Source organism: Chionomys nivalis, chromosome 2 (genome assembly GCF_950005125.1).
Source record: "Chionomys nivalis chromosome 2, mChiNiv1.1, whole genome shotgun sequence".
NCBI classification, from domain to species: Eukaryota; Metazoa; Chordata; class Mammalia; order Rodentia; family Cricetidae; genus Chionomys; species Chionomys nivalis.
This window is the reverse complement of record NC_080087.1, coordinates 11,048,373-11,074,581: the sequence shown is the minus strand read 5'-3', so window position 1 is coordinate 11,074,581 and position 26,209 is coordinate 11,048,373. Positions and strand designations below refer to the sequence as shown.

At 45.6% G+C, this 26,209-nt stretch overlaps 3 protein-coding genes and 2 non-coding genes across 5 annotated transcripts; 2 read left to right on the top strand and 3 right to left on the bottom strand.

Moving 5' to 3' along the window:
- Window positions 1–1,118: 1,118 nt before the first annotated feature.
- LOC130869527 (acetyl-CoA acetyltransferase, cytosolic-like) lies at window positions 1,119–18,266 on the top strand. The gene is made up of 9 exons (XM_057761769.1): window positions 1,119–1,275; window positions 1,477–1,611; window positions 6,101–6,282; window positions 9,826–9,943; window positions 12,780–12,923; window positions 14,068–14,190; window positions 16,195–16,349; window positions 17,518–17,628; window positions 17,867–18,266. The coding sequence occupies exons 1-9, from the start codon at window positions 1,221–1,223 to the stop codon at window positions 18,035–18,037; spliced, it is 1,194 nt and encodes a 397-aa protein (XP_057617752.1). The 5' UTR covers window positions 1,119–1,220; the 3' UTR covers window positions 18,038–18,266.
- On the top strand, window positions 14,593–15,296 carry LOC130869528 (transcription initiation factor TFIID subunit 10). Its single transcript, XM_057761770.1, has one exon. It carries the CDS (start codon window positions 14,594–14,596, stop codon window positions 15,248–15,250), a length of 657 nt encoding a protein of 218 aa, XP_057617753.1. The 5' UTR covers window position 14,593; the 3' UTR covers window positions 15,251–15,296.
- Tcp1 (t-complex 1) lies at window positions 18,139–26,209 on the bottom strand. The gene is made up of 12 exons (XM_057761768.1): window positions 26,011–26,209; window positions 24,663–24,748; window positions 24,365–24,493; window positions 22,589–22,686; window positions 22,121–22,231; window positions 21,619–21,800; window positions 21,062–21,188; window positions 20,228–20,403; window positions 19,770–19,893; window positions 19,287–19,479; window positions 19,024–19,187; window positions 18,139–18,438 (listed from the first exon to the last, which is right to left on the bottom strand). The coding sequence occupies exons 1-12, from the start codon at window positions 26,072–26,074 to the stop codon at window positions 18,222–18,224; spliced, it is 1,671 nt and encodes a 556-aa protein (XP_057617751.1). The 5' UTR covers window positions 26,075–26,209; the 3' UTR covers window positions 18,139–18,221.
- LOC130870595 (small nucleolar RNA SNORA20) lies at window positions 19,590–19,712 on the bottom strand. Its single transcript, XR_009056739.1, has one exon. It is a non-coding gene; the product is annotated as a small nucleolar RNA SNORA20 (small nucleolar RNA).
- On the bottom strand, window positions 22,319–22,455 carry LOC130870598 (small nucleolar RNA SNORA29). Its single transcript, XR_009056742.1, has one exon. It is a non-coding gene; the product is annotated as a small nucleolar RNA SNORA29 (small nucleolar RNA).

Genomic DNA, 26,209 nt, shown 5'->3' with positions numbered 1-26,209 from the left:
GTCAGAAATCGAGAGAGAGAGAGAGAGAGAGAGAGAGAGAGAGAGAGAGAGAGAGAGAGAGAGAGCGCAATAATTTGGGGGGTCTGGAGAGATGGCTCACAGGTTAAGAGCACTTGCATTTATTCTTGCAGAGAACCTGAGTTAGCAACCACATGGTGATTTAAAACCATCCTAACTCCATCCCACGGGATCGAAGCATTTTCCTGACTTACCTGGGGAACTAGGAACATAAGTGGTATACATGCATGCAGCCAGACAAAAACAAACAAAACACTGATATATATGAAATAAATCTTAATTTTTTTTCCCTTTAGAAAAAAATGTGAGGCCAAACAATCTGGAGTGAGGGGAGGGATGAAAGCCCAGCCTCAACCACAACCTGCAGGATTTAACACAGTCGTGTGATCTCTGCAGAATGAAACTTTGCTTGCCCACATACCTGGGTCCATTTCTAACATCATAGAGGTAGTTAGAAAGTCCTGGCAAATTCTGACTGTGGCCACAGGTATTTTTAAACAGCAGAGATCCATGGCCCTAAGAGATCTTCAGTGGAGAGGATCCACAGAGCAACTTCCAGAAGCTCCCATGTCCTAGGCTCCTGGGGTTCTCCCCTTGACAAGAACCGGGTCAGTTTTTCCACATCCAAGTGAGCTGCAGTTCACGGGGCCCAGGCGCACGTGGAGGAAGTCCTATGGAGTTGACACAGTAGCTAGTGTGCTCCCTCTGGCTCATGGCAGGGTTCGGGAATTCTGTCAGGGGAATCTATTTCCAGCTGAACCAAAGGTAGACTTTTGGTCACCCTCATTGCTTCGAAAATACACAAAAACAGAAACCATGATGTGAAAAGGGAGTCTACATGGATCTTTCTCTGTAGAAAGATTCGAGGGGACTGTTACATGTGTCTGAAGTCCACAGCCTGAGACTTACCCCCACATCACCCCCCAACAACTCCTTGGCCTTTTGCACGCTGACCACACCCACCCCAACATACACACTAGAAAGGTCTCTACCCTACCCGGGACCCTACACTGTCTACACCACACCGACACCTCCCCACCACACGCTGCTCATGCTCCGTCCCTCCCTGAGCCCGGGGGTGGGGGCGGACCAGTGGTGTGCTGAGTCAGCCTGGCGGCTATATACTTCCTCCCTAGCTCTGCCCGGAACAAAGTTTTCTTCAATTGCAGCCAGAGCTTTTCGGACGCCAGCGGAGCAGCAGGATGAACGCAGGCTCTGACCCCGTGGTCATCGTCTCGGCTGCCCGGACCGCCATAGGTGGGTGTACCCGAATAGTGGCCCATGGGTCTCTCTGTGGTAGTAAGTACCAGGCACTGGTAATCTGAGCTCAGCAGACTTTGGGCAGCCCTGAACTTGGAGAAGCATTAGTTTAAAAAGCATGTGGCCCCATCCTCTTCCTCTGCCGTCCTCAGTGTTCCCTCGGTTCACACGCCGTCTCTCTCCCCCGTTCCGTCATAGGCTCCTTCAATGGCGCCCTGTCTACTGTGCCTGTCCACGACCTGGGGACAGCTGTCATCAAAGAAGTCCTGCAGAGGGCCAAGGTGGCTCCAGAAGAGGTGTCCGAGGTCATATTTGGGCACGTTTTGGCGGCAGGTAACTCCTCAGTAACCCCAGGACAGGTCGGGCTCATAGAAATACACCATTTATTTGCACACGAACACACACACACCACCGGACAGTTCTTGTCTTAGAGTTCCCTGTGCCAGGAGTCCTGCCCCTCCTCCTTTACAAGCTTCTTCCCTGAGTGATCCCAGACCACCGACCTGTGCCTCCTTTGCATTGTTAGAAGCAAGGCCAGCCTGGTGCATAGGAGAGTACGCATGACCCTCCCCCGCACCCCTAAAATGCCACACATTCGATCAAAGCTGTGGGCCTGGCACTGTGCCAGCAGCAGGAAGGATGGCTGTAGCAGAACAGGTATGTGCCTGTCCACTTGTCACGAGATAGGTTGTTCCTCACCCGTGGGAGCTTAATCACTTCCTGGAGGGAGACCGGAGGGCCTGAGAACGCCTTCACTGTACCTCTGCTTCCTGCTGGGTTGTAGGCCAGTGACCCCGACCATTCCGTGTTGATAATTGACATGGGGTCTGGGTGTGTAGCTCAGTGGTGACGTATGTGGTTAGCATGCGTGAAATCACGAGTTCACCGTCTTGCCATCCTCTATGTCCCTCGGCATACATCTGAACTGATTGTAGAGATTTAATTGTTAGTATTCACAACCGACTTCTGTTCTTACTCTGCCTGGGATCTTGCCCATCTGCAGGTGTGCAGGCTGACTATTCCATGTCTGAAATACTTGGAGCCGGGATTGTTTTCATTTCCAATCCCCTCACTGGATTTTGCAACATCTGTATATGTTGTCCTTTTTCTAAATTGTTGCTATCTCTTAATCCATAGCTGTCCTAATCAGCAATTGCAACTCTGCCACCTGCAGAGAACAGGCCACGAGGGCCTGAGGGAATTCTGTTCCCTCAGGCACCCACTCTTTCAAAGCTACTAAAGGAACTTAACTAAATCTCTGTCCCTCTAAAGGTTAACTCAAGATTCAAGGTTTGAGGCTGAATAGCAAGTAGCTTACCTCTTTCTCCTGTCTCTCCAAAAGTCCTCTCCTTACCCTTCCTTAAAAAGCTTCTCCACCTGGCTCCTTCCTACCACTTCCTGTCAGCTAGTTGTTGACTTGGCCTTCTGATAGCAGGTGAATTTTATTTAATCAAACACATCTTTACATCATTAAACAAATATTCCAGAGCATCAACTAAAGTAGCACACCTTAAAATAATATTTGATAACACATATATGTATATGTACATGTATACACATACACGTGTATGTGTGTGTATATATATATAATGAAGTATCATTGTTACCAAACTTAATGTCACAATTATTATCTCAAGCCAGGTTCAGCCAGCACCTATTCATAATAGCAAATATTAAACCTGGAATAGCAAAATGGATAGAAAATGGGCAGTCACAGGAAATTTATTTAATTTGGTTAAACTGGGAAATGAGGCAAAGAGACCCATTGAGCCCTCACATCCATCTTCATGGTCCAGATGTGAGAGTAAACTTTAAATAGTCAAGTTATGGCCACACCCACTATTGACCCATCACCTGGGTCTTTTTAGCAAAGTGATCTGACAAGTTGTCAAAGTGTGTGAAATCTTTTTTTTAAAAAGCAGGGTTTATTTGAGTGGCAGACCTTGCTGTCCTAGAACTTGCTCCGTAGACCAGACTGGCATCTAACCCATAGAGATCCGCCTGAGTGCTGGGATGATAGGAGTGCACTACCCAAGCCCAGCTCAAGCACTTTCCCTCCTCTTTGGTTTTTCTAGACAGTGTTTCCCAGTAGCTATGGGGTCAGTCTTGAAATTCTCTCTGTAGACCAGGCTGGCCTCGAACTCACAGAGATCTGTATGCCTCTGCCTCCCAAGTGCTGGGGGTTAAAGATGTGCACCACCACCGCCCGGCATCATTTTTTAAAAAAAAAGATTTATTTTATTTATTATGTATACAGTGTTCTGTCTGCATGTTTGCCTGCACACCAGAAGAAGGCACCAGATTTCATTACAGATGGTTGTCAGCTACCATGTGGTTGCTGGGAATTGAACTCATAACCTCTGGAAGAACAGCCAATGCTCTGAACCTCTGAGCCATCTCTCCAGCCCACGAGATCTTTTTCTAAGAGGTAGCTTCCACCTCTGCCTGCTATCAGGCTTCAACTTCTTCCTTCTCCTGCGCAGGATTTATGAGGACTTCCAGTTTGGGGGTCACTGTTTCAGTAGTCTGACAGACTGAGGAACACAAGTGTCTCTAAAACATGTCTTCCTCTCTTAGAGCCTGAAGAGATGGCTCAGCTGTTAAGAAGTGTTCCTGCTTTCCTAGAGGACCTGGGCTCAGTTCCTAGCACTCTCTTGGAGGTTTATGGCCTCCCTCCAGATCCAGGGAACTGAGCACCCTCTTCTGGGCTTCACAAGTACCAGGCACCCTCAAACATACATGCATACATACATAAGGCCAAGCATTCATAACTAATATTAAGCCCCTGCGTTATGACTTGAGAGCTGGAGGTGTGAGAAAGCCTGCTACAAGTCAAACTGCATCTTTACTTTAACTAGAATATGAGGGATCATACAGTGTCGCTTCAGCTTACAAAAGTTTTATATTGCCTGGCTTGCTGATGATGAGTATAACCTCAGCACTCTGAGACCTATGAATTGAGGGTCATGAGATTGAAGCCAGCATGAGCCCTTAGCAAGATGATCCCTCCTAAGAAGGAAAGCCAGGAAAGGCTGGAAATGTTGTAGAGCACTTGGCTGGTATGCACATGCCACTGGGTTCAATACCTTGCACAGAAAAAAGAAGAATATATACTAAGCTTAGTACTTTGGAGCTTTTGAGATTCTTAAAATACAGATATTTGACATGTATTTGTTAAGTTTAGTTTTGTAGTTCTCCTCATTTCTTTATCTTTTCAAGTCAGTGTTTCTCTGTGTAGCCTTGACTGTCCTAGAACTCATTCTGTAGAGCAGGCTGGCCTCGAACTCAGAGATCTGCCTGCCTAAGCTTTCCAAGTGCTGGGATTAAAGATGTGTGTCACTACCACCTGGCTCTTTCTTTTTTTAAAAAAAGTGTGTTTGTATACATGTTTATTTATTTTTATTTTTATATTTGTGTATGGCTGTTTTGTCGACATGTGTGTCTGTATATTGCATGCATGCCAGGTTTCCAGGGAGGCCAGAAGAAGGTATTGGATTCCCTTGAACTGTAGTTACAGCAAAGAAATGTCATAGATGTGGGTATATGTGAAACTTGGAAAGGAGGGACCACTCTGCCATTTGTCATACAATGACAGATATGATAGCATTTCAAAATTTTGACTCCATCCCTTCTCTGCTGCTTCTTTTCCCTTTTTGTTAAGGAAAACATTTAATTGAGGTGGTAGCTTACAGTTTCAGAGGTTTAGTCCATTACCAGAATGGCAGAGCACGGCGTGCAGGCAGACATGGTGCTGGAGAAGGAACATGTTGATATGCAGGCAAGAGGAAGTAGACTGCTACTCTCTGCTTCTTTCAAGGAACTGTTCTGGTTTTGCCAACTGAAGGATATCACGGATATGCCAATAGAAAGGCATTTGTTGGTTCTGATTCTTTTTTTTTTTAAAGGAGTATCTTTCCTCACCCCCTTTTTATTTATTTATTTATTTATTTATTTATTTATTTATTTATTATGTATACAATATTCTGTCTGTGTTTCTGCCTGCAGGCCAGAAGAGGGCATCAGATCTCATTTCAGATGGTTGTGAGCCACCATGTGGTTGCTGGGAATTGAACTCAGGACCTTGGGAAGGGCAGGCAATGCTCTTAACCACTGAGCCATCTTTCCAGCCCTGTTGGTTCTAATTCTATTATATACATTTAACTTTAGTTTTTATGTTTTGAGAAAAGGCCTTACTATGTAGTACATTTGGCGTGGAATTCACTATGTAGTTCAGACTGACTTGAACTGCTCATGGTTCATGCAAGTCTCAATTGAATATGTAGCCCAGACTAGCCTCGAACTTACTGTGAACCTTCTGCTTCGACTTAAGAGAATGCTGGGGTTGCAGGTGTGAGCTACAACAAAACACCAGCATGATTTTCTACATTGCTTTTATGCACAGTACTCCTCTTTAAGTAATTTTCTTTTCTTGCTAAGTGTCATGGTCATATGCAAGGCTTCTGGGAGTAAATGCTCCCCATGTTGGAATTATGCCTTGTGTTTACAGCCATGTGACCGGCTGTCACCCTTGGTCTTAGTTACATTTCTTGCCGAGTAGGAGGAAAAGTCTGGCCTCTAGAGAAAGGTCTTGAGGTTCTGTCTTAGGCTTAGGGAACTTGCTTGTGGAGGAGGAAGCATCTCGTTGAAACACCTAGGAGTTGCACAAGGTGTTATCTGTCCCAGGTGGAGTGGCAGGGAGGGAGGGGAGCAGGCATCTGTGCTCTGTGAGAACTTAGCTGCCTGAGGGCATTTAGCCCACACATGTCCCCTCATCTTTTACTTTCTCCTGATGGCTTAGAGGCCTCCGTGTTCCTTGTTCCAGGTTGTGGGCAGAATCCCACTCGACAAGCCAGTGTGGGTGCAGGAATCCCCTACTCGGTTCCAGCATGGAGCTGCCAGATGATCTGTGGCTCAGGCCTGAAAGCCGTGTGCCTTGCGGCCCAGTCCATAGCCATAGGTGACTCCAGCATTGTGGTTGCAGGAGGCATGGAGAACATGAGCAAGGTAAGTGCAGACAGGCTCACCGCCCTCGTCACCTAGGGTGCATGTGCTGCTGACAGACACAGAAAACGACTCAGCCTGGAGCCCTGCCTGAATGTCCATTGCTCTCCAGGTTGGATGGGAAATGAAGAAGAGCTCATCAGCCAGGCAGTGGAGCCAGGGTGTGAATCATCCAGATTTATAATTCGACTCCTCTACTTATTATCAGAGAATATTATTAGATAGTCCAACAATGGAGCAACTGCTCCTGACTGATAGCGTGGTTAGGCCCCAGATTGCCACCTGAGATGCTGTCAGGTTTTTCATTTCTGTGGTAGGTTGTTTCCCATCATGCACTGCTATCGTTCTCCTCTTCTCTAAAAATAATAACAATAATAGAGGCTGGAAGTGGTGGGACACACCTGTAATATCAAAAAAGAAATGATAATAAATAAAATAAAGTGGGCACATGCCCCTTCCCCCAGGCAGGTGGAGGTCAGAGGACAGCTGCTGGAGCGGAGTCTGCTCTCCCTCCAGGTGGGTTGTGGGGCTTGAACTCAGGTCATCAGACTTGGTGCAACTGCCTGTACCCACTGACCCATCTCACTGAAGCTTCTTTCTTTTTCTTATCTATCTATCTATCTATCTATCTATCTATCTATCTATCTATCTATCATCTATCATCTATCTATCTATCTATCTATCTATCTATCTATCTATCTATCTATCATCTATCTATCTATCTATCTATCTATCTATCTATCTATCATCTATCTATCTATCATCTGTCTTAAAGATAGGTTCTCTGGGTAGCCCTGGCTGTCCTGAAAGTTGCTCTAGAGACCAGACTGACCTCAAACTCAGAGATCTGCCCGTCTCTGCTTCTCAAATGATGGGAATAGTGGTGTGCACTATCAATGCTCTGTTTATTTTTCCCTCTTTTAGACAGGATCCTATGTACCTTGGACTGGCCTATAACTGGTCATGTAGTTCAGATTGGCTTCAAATTCACAGAAATCTACCCATCACTGCCCACACAAGTGCTGACGCTACTCTTTTTTGGAGAGATGGATCTAAATGTTCTTTAAACAGAGTGGTCAGTGGAGCGCACAAACTCTGCTGTTTAAAATCCCTAGTTCACATTGGATTGAACTCTAGAAACAATGCCCCACAGCTGAAAGTCCTAGGGCAACTGAACTCAAACAGGTCAGGGAGGATTCTGTGCAGCTCGAGCAGCCTGTTCCTAGACACAGATCATCAGTCCAGGTTATAGCACACCCCAGACAGTGTTCTACTTTAGACTGGGAGCCAGAGCTCAGAACAGTCCACACACAAATTCTCGAGACCATGATCCACACACACAGCACAAGGCACCTGGGCAGGACAGAGGGGAACAGGAGACAGACTAGCTTGTCTTTATGCTTTCCCACTGTGAGGAAGGGTCCAGTCACAGGTGGCCACTTAACCTTCTTGCCATGGCCCTTGGTCGGGAGGAACCCCAGGGACCAGACTTTGTTGATCTCCTGGAGGGTAGAACACGTAAAAGGCACTCATGGTGACGCATGCCCAGTCCCTGCCGTTCAGGTGGCTGAGACTGAGAAGCACGTGAGCCCAGAAGCTCAGGACCAGCCTAGCTCACACGGCAAGACCTTGTCTCAAAAATCAAAAGGAAGATCGTGGCCAAGGGTCATGGAGAGCTGCCCCTCTCCAGGAGGTTTGCCATCTTGCTCCATCTTGCCAAGTGCTGTCCTTGAAGCTGGCACTGCAGTGGAGCAGTATCTTCTTCCTGTTGAAGCAGCTCCAGGGCTGACCTTGGAAGTCCTCAGAGTCCTAGTGAGCTCAGAAGGAGGGAGGCCAAAGGTCACACACAATAGATGGAGTCTTTCTGGTCAGACATAGTTACAGTGCAGACCTGGACCTAGGGCTGTTGTGTGTGGTCAACAAACCAGTGTTGTTCCCAACAATTAGTGCTGTTATTCCCAATTTAGAGGTGGGAACACTGATGTCCAGAGCTGCCAATTAAATGCATGGCTTTTGTTTCTTTTTGTCTTATAAACAATAAGCATATGATATTATGGGTTTAATTATTTCATATTCATTCCTAGATATCATTGTACTTTTCTAGATATCATTGTATGATTGACTCACCTCTCTGGACTCTGGGTCCATTATTAACTCTTTCCTTTGTATGCTGGAAGTTAGAAAAACCTTCTGTTCAGAAACCCTCCTCTCAGTTCATTTGGAAGCCTGACTGTTCTCCCTGTGGGTCTTCTGTCTCCTGTCCAAACAGACATTAGATGTGCTGGAGCAATGGCGAGTGGTGGAGGGCTGGTACTGTTGTGACACGTGCTCCCGCCCAGCTCCTAGCGTCATAGTCAGGGGCCTCGCAGTTGCCTATAATCCAGCTCCAGGGTATCCAGTTTTCTCTGGTCTCTTCGGGCACAAACATAACATTTCTTTCTCTTTTTTTTTTGATTTTCTGAGACAGCGTTTCTTTGTATAGCTTTGGAGACTGTCCTGGAACTCACTCTGTAGACCAGGCTGGCCTCGAACTCACAGAGATCTGCCTGCCTCTGCCTCCTGAGTGCTGGGATTAAAGGCCTGCGCCACCACCGCCCAGTTTACACACAACATTTTTTAAAGTAGGTACATGATTGGGGTTTTTATGCCATCACCTAAGGTAATACTTATCTACCTAGGAGGAAAAGTGGAATCATAAGGAATTAAAACCCAGAATGGACAGGTTTGAGCGAGAAATGGAAACAGGGAAGTTATAGAGGAAGAGATTCCTAAGAGGACGCAGGTAGGATGGTCTGCTAATGCCAAGAGGTTTCAGGCCCTGACCTGGGGAAGCAGGTAGTGGGGAGAAGGGCTTGATGGGTAAATGAAGAGGGAGGGAGGAAGTCAGGTGTAGATGAAGCAGTGGGCTGCTTCACACTGCCCGAGATGGTTCCTGGCCACCTGCTAGCTTTACCCAAAATAATTACACAGAAACTGTATTCTTTTTTTTTTTAAAGATTTATTTATTTATTATTTATACAACATTCTGCCTCCATGTATGCCCGCACGCCAGAGGGGGCGCCAGATCTCAGTACAGATGGTTGTGAGCCACCATGTGGGTGCTGGGAATTGAACTCAGGACCTCTGGAAGAGCAGCCAGTGTTCTTAACCTCTGAGCCATCTCTCCAGCGCAACTGTATTCTTTTAAACACTGCCTGGCCCAATTATATCTAGCCTCTTTTTGGCTAATTCTCATATCTTGATTAACCCATTTCTAGTAATGAGTGTAGCACCACAAGGTGGTGGCTTACCGGGAAGGATCTTAACCTGCGTCCATCTTGGAGGGGAGAGCTATACGTCTGCCTCACTTCCCTTCCTCCCAGCATTCTGTTCAGTCTACTCCTCCTATCTACATTCTGCCCTATCAGGCCAAGCAGTTTTCTTTATTAATTAACCAACGAAAGCAACAGGTAGATAGAAGACCCACCTACATCAGTCAGGTCCAGACCATTCATAAGGAGAGGATAATGACCACCAAGTCTAACCTGTTGTCACGTCCATTTCCAGGCCCCTCACTTGGCTCACCTGAGAGCAGGAGTCAAGATGGGTGAGATGCCGCTGGCTGACAGCATCCTCTGTGATGGCCTTACAGATGCGTTTCACAACTATCACATGGGCATCACAGGTAAGGCTGACGTGGCTGCAAACACTGGCTTAGAAAAGGTTTATAAGAGTGTGTGAGGGGGCTGGAGAGATGGCTCAGAGGTTAAGAGCATTGCCTGCTCTTCCAAAGGTCCTGAGTTCAATTCCCAGCAACCACATGGTGGCTCACAACCATCTGTAATGGGGTCTGGTGCTCTCTTCTGGCCTGCAGGAATACAGAATATTGTATACGAAATAAATAAATATTAAAAAAAAAAAAAAAGAGTGTGTGACCTGAGGTTCATAGTGTAGGCTGTGAGTCTGGAGGCTGTCCCGCTTAGCTGTTATGGTAGTGAACAGGTGTTCACTTGTCGATCTGTCTGTCTCTCTCTTTCTCTCTCATGTGTGTTTCTGTGTGTGTCCAACATGGGATCTGGGAAAGTGAACTCAGATCATCCACCTTGGCAAAAAGTGTCTTGATCCACTAATCTGTTTCAGTTGTCCAAGAAATGTTTTACTTTCTTTCTCTCCCTCCCTCCCTCTCTTCCTTTTCTTTTAATTGAGATAGGGTCTTATCTAGACAGTAGTCCTAGCGGAACTGGAACCAGGATAATCCGGAACTCACAGAGATCCACCTGTCCCTGCCCCCCAAGTGTTGGAATTAAAGGTGTATGCCACCAAGTATTGCCAAGAAAAGGTATTTTTCATAGTGTAATAATTCTCAGATGCTGTAGAATATTAATTTAAGGTGTATTGCTTTATGATCTGGAACATTTGTTTTTTGTTTTTTTTGTTTTTTTTTTTTTTTGGTTTTTCGAGACAGGGTTTCCCTGTGGCTTTGGAGCCTGTCCTGGAACTAGCTCTGTAGACCAGGCTGGTCTCGAACTCACAGAGATCCACCTGCCTTTGCCTCCCGAGTGCTGGGATTAAAGGCGTGCGCCACCATCGCCCGGCTGGAACATTTGTTTAATGATTCAAGCGTGTGTTTGAGTAAATAAAATTCACCTGTGGTCAGGAGGCTGCCTCAGCAACTAGCTGACAGGAAGTTGTAGGGAGGAGCCAGATAGAGAAGGGTTTTTAAGGAGGGGTGAGAAGCAGGAGAACTTCTTGGGGGATGTGAGGAGGTAAGCTAGGTGAGCTAATGGCTATTCAGCCTCTCTGGGGAACAGGATTCTACCTCAGCCTTTGAATCTTGAATTCTTTAGAGGTGGTGTGGGAAGTCCTTCTGTATATGTTGCTTTTATTGGCTAATGAATAAAGAATCTGCACTGGCCTGTGATAGGACAGAATTGAGTTAGGTGAGAAAACTAAACTGAATGCTGGGAGAAAGAAGGAGGAGTTGTGAGATGCCAGTAGATCAGGCTGCCCTCCAATGCAGAGATATACGCCTGCCTCTGCCTCCCAAGAATGGGATTAAAGCATCTGGCCTTTTCTTAAAAGTTAATAGTACATGCCGGGCGGTGGTGGCGCACGCCTTTAATCCCAGCACTTGGGAGGCAGAGGCAGGCGGATCTCTGTGAGTTTGAGGCCAGCCTGGTCTACAAAGGGAGTTCCAGGACAGGCTCCAAAGCTACAGAGAAACCCTGTCTCAAAAAAAAAAAAAAAAAAAAAAAAAAAGAGTTAATAGTACAGAAGATAAACTTTGAAGATGAGTTAAGAAATAGTATTGATGTTAAATTTCCTGATTGTTTAAAAAAGGTTTTAAAATCTATTCTTGTGTGTACTTGGGCACACAGGTATGCAAGTACCAAAATGCATGTTTGGAGGTCACAGGTTAGCCTGGAGGGCACAGGTCAGTCTGGAGGTCACATGTCAGCCTGTCATAGTCAGGTACTCCCCCACTCTGTGGAATCCAGGTCTTCAGCTTTGGCAACAAGCATCTTTCTCTATAGAGACATATCACCAGTCCTGATTCTGCTTGCTTGCTTTCTCTTTCTTTCTTTCTTTCTTTCTTTCTTTCTTTCTTTCTTTCTTTCTTTCTTTCTTTCTTTCTTCTCTCTCTCTCTCTCTCTCTCTCTCTCTTTCTTTTTGTTTTTTGTTTTTCAAGACAGGATTTCTCTGTAGCTTTGGAGCCTGTACTGTAGACCAGGCTGGCCTTGAACTCACAGATATCCACCTGTCTCTGCCTCCCAAGAGCTGGGATTAAAGACGTGCACTACCACCGCCTGACTTTTTTTTTTCAGTATTTTGAAGCTGAACTGATTCTACTTTTTTTTTAAAAAAAAAAATTTATTTATTTATTATGTATACAATATTCTGTCTGTGAGTATGTCTGCAGGCCAGAAGAGGGCACCGGACCTCATTATAGATGGTTGTGAGCCACCATGTGGTTGCCAGGAATTGAACTCAGGACTTTTGAAAGAGCAGGCAATGCTCTTAACCACTGAGCCATCTCTCCAGCCCCCCTGATTCTACTTTTAAAGAACCCATTATGTAGATAAATAATTTGTTTGCAGAAAGTATATAGTGAAATTATAATTCAGAGGTAAAAGGGAATTTGTATGTTCATCTTTCCCTCAGATGATTAGGGAAGAGAATGTTCAGGTAAATGGGACAAAAATATCAATGATGAATCTGGATACTGATTTCTGGAAGTTTCTACTTCCATGTACAGAAAGAGAGAAGAAATGCCTCTCAAAAGACACCAGCTTTCAGGTCTACTCTCAGGGTAGCAGAGCACTGCCTCTTGCCTATCAGGAGGCCTGCAGGTGTGCACTACTGGTGTGCACTGTTGGTGTGCACTGTGGGCGTGCACTGCCTCTCACCCTATAAGGAGGCCTGCAGGTGTGCACTGCTGGTGTGTTCTGGTGTAAATGTGAGTAACTTGAGCTATCAACACCCGGCTCTTGAAAATCCTGTTTTGCCTTTTTTCTCCTTAGCTGAAAATGTAGCCAAAAAATGGCAAGTGAGCAGAGAAGCCCAGGACAAGGTTGCAGTTCTGTCCCAGAACAGGGCAGAGCATGCACAGAAAGCTGGCCACTTTGACAAGGAGATTGTGCCAGTGCTGGTGTCTTCCAGGAAAGGTGAGTATGGAGACCACACTACACAAGAGCCTGTTTGTAGGGTGACTGACACCCAAGGGTGGTATGGAGGGCTGTTTGTGAACTTTGGGCTTTACAAGTTGTAGAAGTGTAGGCTTCACACATCGGCGTGTGAGAGAGTTGATGGTGATGTGTTGAGACATGGTGCAACTGTTTAGCCCTGGGTGGACTTGAGTTCACTCTGTGGACCAGGCTGGCCTCCCCTGCTTCTGCCTGCTGAGTGCTGGGATAACACGTGCACCACCACACCTGGCTGGAAAGTGCTGTCTACACGGGATATGGACACATGGGAAACTGTCCTCTTCAAACTGTCCACGGCTGCAGTGTGTATGCAGTGGGCTCCATGAGAAGTGGAGCATCGGTCTGTGGTTGTTAAGGGACACAACTCTTCTACACAGTCTAAGTAAAACCTTTCCAGTTGCTCCCATGTGCTTCTCACATCCCCATTTGCAGAGGATGCATCGAGTTAGGACAGTTCCCCTATCCGTAACTGACATTCATGCTCAGCTCATGGAAGGTGGATTGTCCCAGTCCTAAGCCACTCAGTTGTAGCCAGCTGAATGCCGTGATTCAAACCTGTTGTCTGAGTTTTCTGTCCTGCCCGGTTTCCGCAGTTGTTAAGTCCCAAAGAAACCATACAGAGGCCTACATTAACTATAAACTGATTGCCCATTAGCTCAGGCTTCTTATTAACTCTTATAATTTATATTAGCCCATTATTCTTGTCTATGTCAACCACATGGCTTGTTACCTTTTTTGGAGAGGCAGTTACATCTTGCTTGCTCTGTGGCTGGGTCAGGACTGCAGAGGAATTGGCTTTCCTCTTTCCCAGAATTCTGTTCTCATTGACCCACCTCTACTTCCTGTCTGGTTGTTCCATCTATACTTCCTGCCTGGTTACTGGCCAATGAGCACTTATTTAAAATATAATTGACAGAATATAGACCATTGTCCCACACAAACCCATGTGCATACAATACAAATAACCACGGTCCTTAGGAAGGGTTGTGGATTTGGAACACAGCAAGACTCTCATGAAGAGTTCTCATGGGGGGTAGCATGCAGCAATTCCCAGCACTTTGCCTTCTCTGCACTCATCCCAGGTAACTGGTTTTACTTTTTGCAGGTTTTACCGAAGTGAAAATTGATGAGTTTCCTCGCCATGGGAGTAACATGGAAGCCATGGGCAAGCTAAAACCTTACTTTCTTACTGATGGGACGGGAACAGTCACATCTGCCAATGCAACAGGTTTGATTTCTGAAGGGCATTGTGGGAAGAACCAACTTTGGTTTTTTTGTTTTTTTGTTTTTGTTTTTTTTTTTTTTTGGTTTTTCGAGACAGGGTTTCTCTGTAGCTTTGGAGCCTGTCCTGGAACTAGCTCTGTAGACCAGGCTGGTCTCGAACTCCCAGAGATCCACCTGCCTCTGCCTCCCGAGTGCTGGGATTAAAGGCGTGCGCCACCACCGCCCCAAGTAAATCTTTCTACACAAAATACCTAAAGCTGAGTTTAGGTAAAGTTTATCCCTTCTTTATTGTTGGTTATTAATCTATTCTGCAGTGACTTGCTTTTATGACATCTAGTCTAGACATACAAGTGAAAAGAGTAAAATTAAGATCTCCAGAGTAGTTCGCCGCCTCTCCCACCAGCCCCATGAGCTGCAGCGGCTCCGGCGCGGACCCCGAGGCTGCGCCGGCCTGTGCCGCCTCGGTCGCGGGTCCGGCGCCTCCGGTGTCGGCTCCCGCCACGCTGCCCACCAGCACAGCCGCGGAGAGCAAGGCCAGCCCCGCGGGGACGGCAGGGGGACCCGGGGCTGGAGCCGCCACTACGGGCACGGGCCCCGTAGCGGCGCGAGCTGGGGAGCCGGCGGAGCGGCGCGGGCCAGCCTCAGTGGCAGCGGGTGGCGCGGCTCCCCCTGAAGGGGCAATGTCCAACGGGGTTTACGCCCTGCCGAGCGCGGCCAACGGAGAAGTGAAGCCCGTAGTGTCCAGCACGCCACTGGTGGACTTCTTGATGCAGCTAGAGGATTATACCCCTACGATCCCAGATGCAGTGACTGGTTATTACCTGAACCGTGCTGGCTTTGAAGCTTCAGACCCACGCATAATCCGGCTCATCTCACTAGCTGCCCAGAAATTCATCTCAGATATTGCTAATGATGCCCTACAGCACTGCAAAATGAAGGGTACAGCCTCTGGCAGCTCCCGGAGCAAGAGCAAGGACCGCAAGTACACCCTAACCATGGAGGACTTGACCCCTGCCCTCAGTGAATATGGCATCAATGTGAAGAAGCCGCACTACTTCACCTGAGCCACCTAACCCAGATGTATTTGTCTTTTCCTCTGTCCCCACAACAGCCTGTTTTCATAATAAACCTTATTGTGACAGGCAAAAAAACAAAACAAAACAAAAAAAAGATCTCCAGAGTAGTTGGGCATGGTGGCGCACACCTTTAATCCCAGTTCCTGGAAAGCAGAGGCAGGCGAGTTTGAGGCCAGCCTGGTCTACAAAGCAAGTTCCAGGACAGCCAGGACTGTTAACACAGAGAAACCCTGTCTGGACACCATCTCCCCTGAACACTCCCCACCCCCAAAGAAAAGAAAGAACTCCAGTTTCTCAGGCCTTCACTTCTAGCTCTTAGGGGGCAAAGGCAGTCAGAGCTCTGTGGTTTCAAGGTCACCCTGGTCTACATACATTCTAGGCTAGCTTGGGTTACGTGGTGGGACCCCATCTGAAAACAAAACCCTCCTATGTTCATCCACTACATACTTTTCCAGTTTCAGGAAGCCCCAGCACCTGGAAGGCTTTGGGTGTCTCTTCGGTTTCATCTTTGACCCCCTCTTCTCTATAGCTATTGGGGACATCTAATCATGTATGGGCAACAGCATACTCCAAACCTGACCATCTTTTTTTTTTTCAAATATTTATTTATTATGTATACAATATTCTGCTTGGGTGTATGTCTGCAGGCCAGAAAAGGGCACCAGACCTCATTACAGATAGTTGTGAGCCACCATGTGGTTGCCGGGAATTGAACTCAGGACTTTTGGAAGAGCAGGCAATGTTTTTAACCACTGAGCCATTCTCTCCAGCCCCCAAACCTGACCATTTCTAAGTACACTGTGCGGTCTTGATGAATCACAGGCAAGGGCTTTGCCAACCTGTCAGTAGCTTGATGCTTTCAGGTGGAAAAGGTGGTGGCCTGGGGACATACCTGACAAAGAGCACTGTAGAAACCAAGTCACTGTTCACAGGGATGAATGACGGTGCCGCGGCTGTGGTTCTTATGAAGAAGACAGAAGCTGAGAGTCGAAGGCTGAGACCTTTAGCAAGAATAGTTTCCTGGTCACAAGCTGGCGTGGAGCCTTGCGTTATGGGAGTAGGACCAATTCCAGCCATAAAGCAAGCTGTAAGTCTCTTTGGTAATGTACTTGGCACATGTATGACAAGGTTTGAAGAAGCCTGCTTTTAGACTGTGTAGCCAGAGGTTGGTCTTGAACTTCTGCTCCTCCAGCTAGGAGTTACAGGTATGCATCAGTAGTGACCTTAACTAAAATCTTTACTTTTCTGTGTACCAATGTACCTGGTGTCAAGTGTGCCACTCTGGAATGTTAGGCGGTGATTTCACTTGGTTTATGCTACCAGGTTTCATTTGCAGCACGTAATCCTAAAACCTGCCCACCCTAGCCTCTTCAGCAATGGGATTACAAGTGCATGTCTCCACTAGCTCTGTAGACCAGTCTGGCTTCAAATTCAGAGATCTGCCTCCCAAGTGCTGGGTTAAAGGTGTGCACCACCACCGCCTGGCAGCCTTTCTTAAAACGTGGGTTCTGGGGGTTAAAACTTAAAACTCAGGTGCTATTCAAAGAACTTCACCTGCAGTCACTTTGCCAGTTTAAACTCTTTAGTAAAAAAAAAAAAAACAACACTAGTCACAAAGTACTGGATTATGTTCTCTCAGGTTTTAGTTTAAGGTTGTTTCTCTGTAGCTTTTTAAGCCTCCTGGAATTCACTCTGTAGAAGAGGCTGGCCTCAAACTAACAGATCTACATGTCTCTGGCTCCCAAGTGCTAGGATTAAAGGCATGCATCACTACCACCCAGCTAAATTTTATTTATGCATGTTTTGTATATTTATGCACTGTTTAATGTTTTGTGTGCACATATGCCCAAATGCATCAGACCTCACTATAGAATGTTATAAGCTACCATGTGGTTACCTGGAACTAAACGCAGGATCTTTAACCACCGAGCCCTCTCTCCAGCCTGGACTTTTGGTTTTGAGGGTGAGTCTATACAGCCCAACCTGGTCTCAAATTTAATTGTCCTGTCTCAGCCTCTTAAGTGCGTACACTATAGGTATGCCACTCTACCTAGAGTAACTTCCACAGTGGTGTTGTCATTAAAGGAGTTCATTATAGTGCTCTTTTAGGAACATTATTTAGACTGGTGTTCACCTTTTAAACCCTTAGGACAGAGGCCACCATGGCACACGTAACTACATAATTCCCAGAGTCCCATGTATCATGAATTTGTTAATAACTAATGATTTAACTTCAGTTCATTTTCTTCCTGTAGGTTGCAAAAGCAGGCTGGACCCTGGAAGATGTTGATGTATTTGAAATCAATGAAGCCTATGCAGCTCTCTCTGTTGCAATAGCTAAAGAACTCAGATTAAACCCTGAGAAGGTAACCAACAGGAGAAGCTTTGCTGTTTGCTAATGAACTTGCAGTCCAAGTTTAAGGCTGCTTGTGCCCAGTGTTGTTGACTTATTTTCATAGTGAGGGCGTCAGCAGTATTTACTCCTACGCTTGACAGTGGGAGTTGAAAGGGTGGTTTGCTAGCATAACCCTGAGAGGACAAAGATAAACGGGGGTGCTAGCTTGTGTCCACAAAAGACTGACTTAATCTCCTCCCCTCCTGTAGGTCAACATCGATGGAGGAGCCATTGCCTTGGGCCATCCTCTGGGAGCATCCGGCTGTAGGATTCTAGTGACCTTGTTACACAGTCTTGAGAGAATGGGCGGGACTCGTGGTGTGGCAGCCCTGTGCATTGGGGGTGGGATGGGAATAGCAATGTGTGTTCAGAGAGGATGACCTGCCTGACAGCCACCACCCCTGAACACTTCTTGCTAAATCAGTGAAACACTATAGTATGTGAAATCGGAGGACCAAAGTGAAGACAGGAAGCCAGGTGGTCAGCTTGCTGTACTTTAATGAGACACCCAAGGCTAAGACATTGTGTCTGACACTGCTATAAATAAAAGGGAAATCCAATCAATCAGTCATCAAGGGCTCCAGAGTGAACGGCGTTTTCATAACTTCCATGTTTATCGTCTTTGCTTTCTGGGTGCAATTTTATTAGATCATCGATTCGAAGAATGGTGATCGCAGCTTCTGTTGCAAACTTCAAACTCTTCACTTTAACTATGGTTGGTTCAAAAACCCCCGCTTGCTTGTTGTCTCGTGGTTTCCCATTGATCAAATCAAGGCCAATCCTGTCATGGTAAAATCTGATTCAATGACCCCTTCCAAGCTGAAGCGGTGTGTTCCAGCTATTCTGGTCCACAAGACTGGGATTCTAACAAGTCTATCCCTGGGAGTAGAAAAGCTGGCAGTGTAGCAGAGAAACCTTATCTGCCAAACATTTAGCACACAGTCAAATGTTGCACACCGATAAGATTATGTTCAAATAGTGCGTACAGTTTGGTAGTCAAAAGATTCTTTTGCCTAGTGACAGCATAGCTGTCTGGCTTGGTGTTATGTTTTATGTCCTCAGCAGGACCAAATCACCTAACAACACTCTTCTGAGACTGCACTGTTAGCTGAGGGGCTGCCTGAAAAGGAGAGAATAACCTAAGGCCACCCTCTTGGACTTCCCCCAGACTACCCAGGAAGTCAGAATGGGTCCAGAGATGACACCTAAAAGCAACAGTGCTAAAAATCAGCAGCCACCATTACACATACAGACACCAATCAACAATGATGCCTGTAAAGTTTCAGTATGTGACAAGTGTACTGTGCTTAACTTAAAACAGACCCACGACAGTGGACAACAGAACACAAGGAAATTGTAAACTCACCACTTTAGATTTTTACGTTCTGGGTTAACTTGAGCCTCATTGTGAAAAGCTCTTAGCTTGGCAACCAGGTCGGTGGAGTCTTGGGCAGCATTTACTGCCAGTGTATTAGGAATAACAAGAAGTGATCTTGCAAACTCTGCGATAGCAAGCTGTTCCCGAGATCCCTAAAAATAAAAACACGAGGTGTCGTCATGAAAGCAAACACAGCATACAGCAGTAGGTCCCGACACCACTCTCCTGCATCTTTCTGAAACCATCCTTACCATACTGGTTGCATAGTTTTCAAGATAGATGGACAGGGCAGCTTCTACAGCACCTCCACCTGGGACCACAGATTTTGACTCCAAAACTCTCTTCACCACACAAAGAGCATCGTGTAAAGATCGTTCCATTTCATCACACATGAAATCATTTGCTCCTCGTAAGATAATAGATGCAGATGTACGAGCCTTGGTACTATGAAAAACAAAAGTGAAGTCATTAGTATTTTTCAATTAATGAAAGCAGCATCAATACAAACACTCTTGGTTAAATCCTGCTTACATTTAAGCATAAGGCACCAAGAACAATGTTTAGTTCACGTACAAGAGAGAAAATACTATCTCAATTCACAACGGTCCAATATAATTTTATCCCACGCCTAAACTGCTTCCGTCACTGGGAGACTAGAGCAGCAAGTAAATGGAAACGAATTCTTTTCACACCGGGGTTTGCACTGCTTTGTGACTTACAACAGTCGCTCTTACTTTTTGATTAAGATCAGCTCATCATCACAGATTCTCTCCTGGACTACCTCCTCTGCCTGTCCCAACATCGTAGCCTCAAAAGTCTCTTCGCCTTCCAGATTGGCCAGTGTAGACAGGATAGTTGCTACATGAGAATCATAAGACACACATTTGCTTTCATGATTGTAGTTTAGTGATTTTCCTCATGAGAAGAACAATGTATTATTTCAAGGTCACAGACAAGACACTACCCCTTAACACAAAACTTCACTTTAAGGTCAAATCAGTTCACTCATTTCCAACAACTCAGCAGCAAACTACCTTTCCAATTACCTAAAAATAATAAAATATGGCTCTATAAATCTATCAGAGCACAACAGAGAAAAGTCTTTGAAACTTAGTGTCAATATTTCAGTTGAAAGACCTGTGACCCAGTCACATAATACTAAGTAGTATGTCTTGGGCTGGGAGAGACCTACCTCCAGAAGCTTTAGCAATGCGTTTCAGGTCCCTTTTTAAAACTCTTCTCACAGCCATGGCACCAGCCTCCACAAAATACTTCAGACACATATCATCTATCCCTCCAGTGGTGAGAATGACATTGGCCCCAGTCGCCAGAATCTTTTGAATTCTCTCCTTGGTGATATCTGATTCTCTACAGAGAAAACATTTCAGTAAACCCAAATTAACAACTTTAAAATTTTATTCTATTATTATTATTATTATTTTTGCTTTTTCGAGACAGGGTTTCTCTGTGGTTTTGGAGCCTGTCCTGGAACTAGCTCTTGTAGACCAGGCTGGTCTCGAACTCACAGCGATCCGCCTGCCTCTGCCTCCCGAGTGCTAGGATTAAAGGCGTGCGCCACCACCGCCCGGCTTGTGGACACTTCTAACAAGATGAACCTACCAGGAGACATCACATGTGCCATGGAAATCATAAGCAAATATGAGATTAAAAGCCAATTACTGCAGTCATGTCACATCTACATAATGGACATACTGGTCATACAACAGCAATCCCCTAAGAGCAAAGTGCAGCGGAGCATGCGTGCTGGAGCAATGTCACAGCAACTGCAGTCAGCACTGCCAGCTGTGTCCCACCACCTTAACCTTAGTACATAGTATCTTAGGTGAGAAGCCATACACAGTACTCAACACTTGAGGCAACGCTGCTGCCCATGCTGACCACAATTCATCGGCTTAAATGATCCACCTGTTTCGGACATGCCTGGCTTGTCTAGCCATTACTTTATAACATAGCACAAGTGTTGATTTACAAACATCCTTTCACAGGCAAAAATCTTCCCATATACCTCTGTCTAATCTGGTCCAATTTCTCCGGGTCTGTAATAACCACCTGCACACCAAGCTTCATTTTTGTTTTCTGCAGGCTGAAGTCAAGACAAGCAATTTTTGCATTAACTATTCTCTTGGGCATGCCTGTAAATGAATAAAAGGTCAACTATAACAATGTTAGGGTTCATAAAAGACAATTATCCTTAAATACATTACAAAAAATTTTCATGTTACATATAAACCAAATTTAAATGGCAATTTATTACACTAAACGACAGGAAAGCCTGACAGTCACAAGTGCACACAATTTATTTCAATCTATACTCACCGCAAATTCTTAAAAAACAGGCAGAGTTTCACTATGTAGACATGGCCCTAAACTCAGATACCTGTCTACTGATCACTCCTCAGTGCTGGAATTAAATGCCAGAGCCACTATGCCTGGCCCCCATGGCAACTATTTAATCCTATGTAGATGTATACTATGAAAAACACAGAGACAAACCAAACCCAAAACAAAGTGACTGGGAACAGTAGCATTCTCAATTCCCATGTAACACTGAATCTTACATACCCTGCGATCCCACCACACAGTTGAGTGCATAGCCGTTGATCAGCATGCTTTCTACCTGACTTCTCCCATGGGCTTTCAGAATGTTAACAGAATTGACTGGATAGCGAGGCTGGCCTCTCGTATCTGTGTATTTGACAGCAAGTACAGCATCCACCACCATATTGGCGAAGAAATCACCATTTCTGAGACAACAGTTAAGGACAACAGACTTGGAATAAAAGACCCAAGGACACAAAAAGCAACTCAACTAGACTTTCTTTTTAAAAATAATTCAGCACGAAGAAAGTACTGTCACCCCCTTGAGGTGACCCCTTCCACCGTGGAAAGGCCAGAGAGGCAGCAGCAGGCAGCGCCTGTCAGTTTCAGTTGTTTTTCCTGTAACTGGATCAGTTTGTATGAGACAAGCACTGTAAGTTTTACTGCATAAAATCAACATTCTATAAAACTCAGTCTTATTTTTAAGAGTGAAAGGGACAAATTTCACTAGACCATTTAAGGATACATTCCAATAATTTTGGAAGACATGGATGTCTTAGCAGCATTGATCAGGCAGTCTCTTCCAAGTTCATCTGTGTTAATAATTAGGTTCTCACTGATATAGCGCACTGCTTCCCTGTTACAGGCATGGGAAAGAAAATGTAAGCATACTACTCAAAAGTTTTGTGTTTCACCACATTTAACACACTGTCAAATGTCACAGTGTCTTCTGTTGAGCCACTTCATATAGGAGGAAGACACTGAAAAGTCCTCCCCCTTCAGATCACGGCACTTTTCATCTATCCCATAAGCATAGCCACTAAAATCTATTAGGAGAAAACGTGGTAGTCAAATGGGAAAAAAGTACCTGGGTCGAATACTTCAAACAGGACCACCTGAACGCTAAGGCACAACAGCTCCAACATTTACATCAGTCACAACGCAGACAACTACAACCCCTACACAGTAACATTTTCTTTGAATGTAATCTTACTTGCAGGCAAGCCGATAGCCACTAATAACTGATGTTGGGTGGATTTTCTGTTTGACTAGTTCATCTGCATTTTTCAGAAGTTCTGCTGCAATAATTACCTGTTGAGTAAACACTACATTAAGTATTTATAGCAGTCAATATGCACGGTGCATACAGAAAAGCTTTAAAATGACCTAACATCCTCTATTTATTTGTTTTTTCAAAACAGGGTTTCTCTGTGTAGCCGGGGCTGTCCTAGAACTCACTTTGTAGACAAGTTGGTCTTGAACTCAAAAGACTGACCTACCAATGTCTCCCAACTGCTGGGATTAAAGGCGTGCGGCACTATGCCGAGCTATGACCTAGCATTACTAAGCAGCCACAGCAGACAAGTGTGTAGCAGCTTGCTGAAAACATAAAATGGAGACCACTACAAAGTACTCTGTGTAAATGGTTCAAGCTACAAACACCAGAAAAACGCTAAAATCCCAGCACAACAGAATTTATACCCATTACTTTTAGAGACCGAGTACAATAAAAGCGAAATAGCTAACATTTGAAATCATTTGTGCTAGTCTAGTATTTTTTAAAACTTTAGCTTTTTAAAAAGATTTATTATGGGGCTAGAGAAATGGCTCAGTGGTTAAGAGCATTGCCTGCTCTTCCAAAGGTCCTGAGTTCAATTCCCAGCAACCACATGGTGGCTCATAAGCACCTGAAATGAGATCTGGTGCCCTCTTATAGCCTGCAGGCATACATGCAGTCAGACCACTGCATACTTAATAAATAAACCTAAAAAAGTTTTTTAAAAAAATTATGTATACAATGTTCCTCCTGCATGGACACTGCCATGCCAGAAGAGGGCACTAGACCTCACTACAGATGGTTTGTGAGCAACCACCATGTGGTTGCTGGGAGTTGAACTCAGGACCTCTGGAAGAGCAGTCAGTGCTAATGTTAACATGAGACATCTCTCATGTTAACATCTCTTCAGCCCCCTAGTCTAGTATTTTTAACTAAATCTTAAAATCATTTAAAATATGAAACACTAAGAACCATTTTTCTGAATTGCAAAAACAAAAGAATTTGTCCCCTTCTTTTGAAAGGAGTTAAGGTATTTGCTAAGTCACATGATCTATAAACAAGTTAGACAAAGGTTATTTTCATCATTTAGGAACAGATCCCATTCTTTCAAGGCAAAGTGAAATCTCTACACTGGATAATTCATCAGGTGTATGTCATTAACCACGCTTGCTAACTAGCTATTGGCCCCGTAAGGTAGCAAATTGACTCCCTCAAATTTCTACTCTGAATTCCCAATATTTCCTGCCTACATTTAAAATTCAAAAGTATCCATTAAACAACAAACCAAGAAGACCAAACATTCTCTGCTTTAATGAACTCTTTCCTAAACTGGGTGGTGGTGGTGCACACTTTAATAACAGCACTCGGGAGGCTGATCTACAACGAGTTCCAGGGCAGTCTCCAAAGCTATAGAGAAACCTGGTCTTGAAAAACATAACAACAAAAGAAACTCTTTTCTACATGTAAACATTATCACTGCAAGGGGATTAAATATGAGCTCCAAATTCATGAGACCCCAGTATTTAAAACAAGCTTATATTCAACCACCTAAGTTCTCTTCCTACTTAAACTGTACACACTAGTCACAATGATTTGTTTTCGGATGTCTGTGAGACCGTAAACACCTGACTCATTTCTGACCTAGAGCAAACAATTCTGCCATGGGTTCAACTCTCCTGACTGTTCTCTAGGCAGTCCCAGGGAGCCTCTCACCACTGAGGTAGTTCCATCTCCAACTTCTTTGTCCTGCAGGTCAGCCAGCTCACAAAGAACTTTAGCCGCAGGATGCTCTACCTCCAGTAACTTCAGGATGGTGGCCCCATCATTAGTAATGGTCACATCCTGAGAAATATGAGGGAAGCGGGTTAGCACAGAAGCCAAGCTCCACGACGCCATACACTCAGCTTTAATGTATTTAGGTAAAAACAAAGACTTTACAGAGAAAATAACTTCCAGGTTTTCTTGAAGCTATTTTTATCAAGGTAACCAAAACCAGTTAAGATATACTTACACCAATATCATCCACCAACATTTTATCCAAGCCAACTGGCCCAAGAGAACTTTTGACAATGTTGGCAATAGAAGCTGCAGCCATAACTGTAGAGGAACAGTGGGAAAAAATCAGATCAACTCACAAACTAACAGCCACTCAACCACATATGGTTTTCTCAAATCTACAAATCTGTACTTAACTCTTTTTGAAAGACAAAATTACCTATTTAAGAACTAGTGAAGGTTAACTATTTTTATTTTGAGTACTGATATGTCAAAAGTCCCAAAAAGTTCAATGCCTCAAAAAATAAGTACAAAAAATCCTGCCACCATTCATTGCACTTTTTTTTTTTTTTTTGGTTTTTCGAGACAGGGTTTCTCTGTGGTTTTGGAGCCTGTCCTGGAACTAGCTCTTGTAGACCAGGCTGGCCTCGAACTCACAGAGATCCGCCTCCCGAGTGCTGGGATTAAAGGCATGCGCCAAAAAAATAATTGGTTTGAATTCAGTTTATGTGCATTGCTGTGAAGGTATCATATCTCCTGGAACTAGAGTTAACAACAGTTGTGAGCTCCTACTTCCGAGTCTTCTGGAAGAACAGTGTTCTTAACCGCTGAACCACCTCTCCATCCCCGCAAGAAAAATTCTAAGGGACACTTCAGCTTGCTTCACTCTAACAAGTTTTAGTAAGAATAGTAGATAGTTCGTCTGGGTAGTGATCGTGTTTCGGGGGCGGGGGTAATAACAAAATTGATAAACATAACCACGATTCCAAGCCGCTAAATGCTTTCGAAAACAGGTTCAACTACAGCAAAGCACGTGTTAATTTCGTACTACCGCTAACAGCGACGCGGGTAGGTCAGCACCGCTTCCTAACACTCGCTTTACGTTCCGTTAGATTTTCCTGGGTGCAGCTGTCAACTGCGAGATCTTGAACATGCAATCACCCGCCCGGACGGAGGTAGCCCCGCAAAGCCCACCTAACTCCTGCAGGCAGGCATATTTCCTCGTGGGCCAAACGGGTCGTGTCAGGGATGCTCCCACCCGGCAGAACCAGAACAAAGGGGCCGTGCGTGGGGCGTGGCAGGCGCGGAGGTCTGAGCTCGCCTTCCGTGCAGAGCTGCTCTCCCTCGGGGCGTGGACGCCCACACCCATCCCGGGCGCTCCCCCCAAGCGTGCTGTGCTCGAACGTTCTTCCCTTATACGGAAGGGCGCCCGGGCGCCGAAGCGGCCCGCGGTTGAGGGCTGCGCTGGGCCCGGTGTCCTCGGGGGACTTCACGGTGCCCAGGGGGTGGCCCCGGCCTACCGACCGCGATCGGGCCTCGGCCTGCGCCGCCGCGGGCCGGGCCCCGGATTCCCTCGCCCTTACCGTTCTGAGAGCGGATCGCTTCCCCAGTGCTGCGGTCCCCGAACACGGACAGAGGGCCCTCCATTTTCAGGGAGCCTGGCCGACCTCACTAACACCGCACACAGCCGGGATCTCCGCTCCGAGGCCGGACGGCGGCCACCACGGCGGCGACCACAGCGTGGAGAGGCCCGAGCGGCGCGCGCGGGGGCTGCTGGGTAAC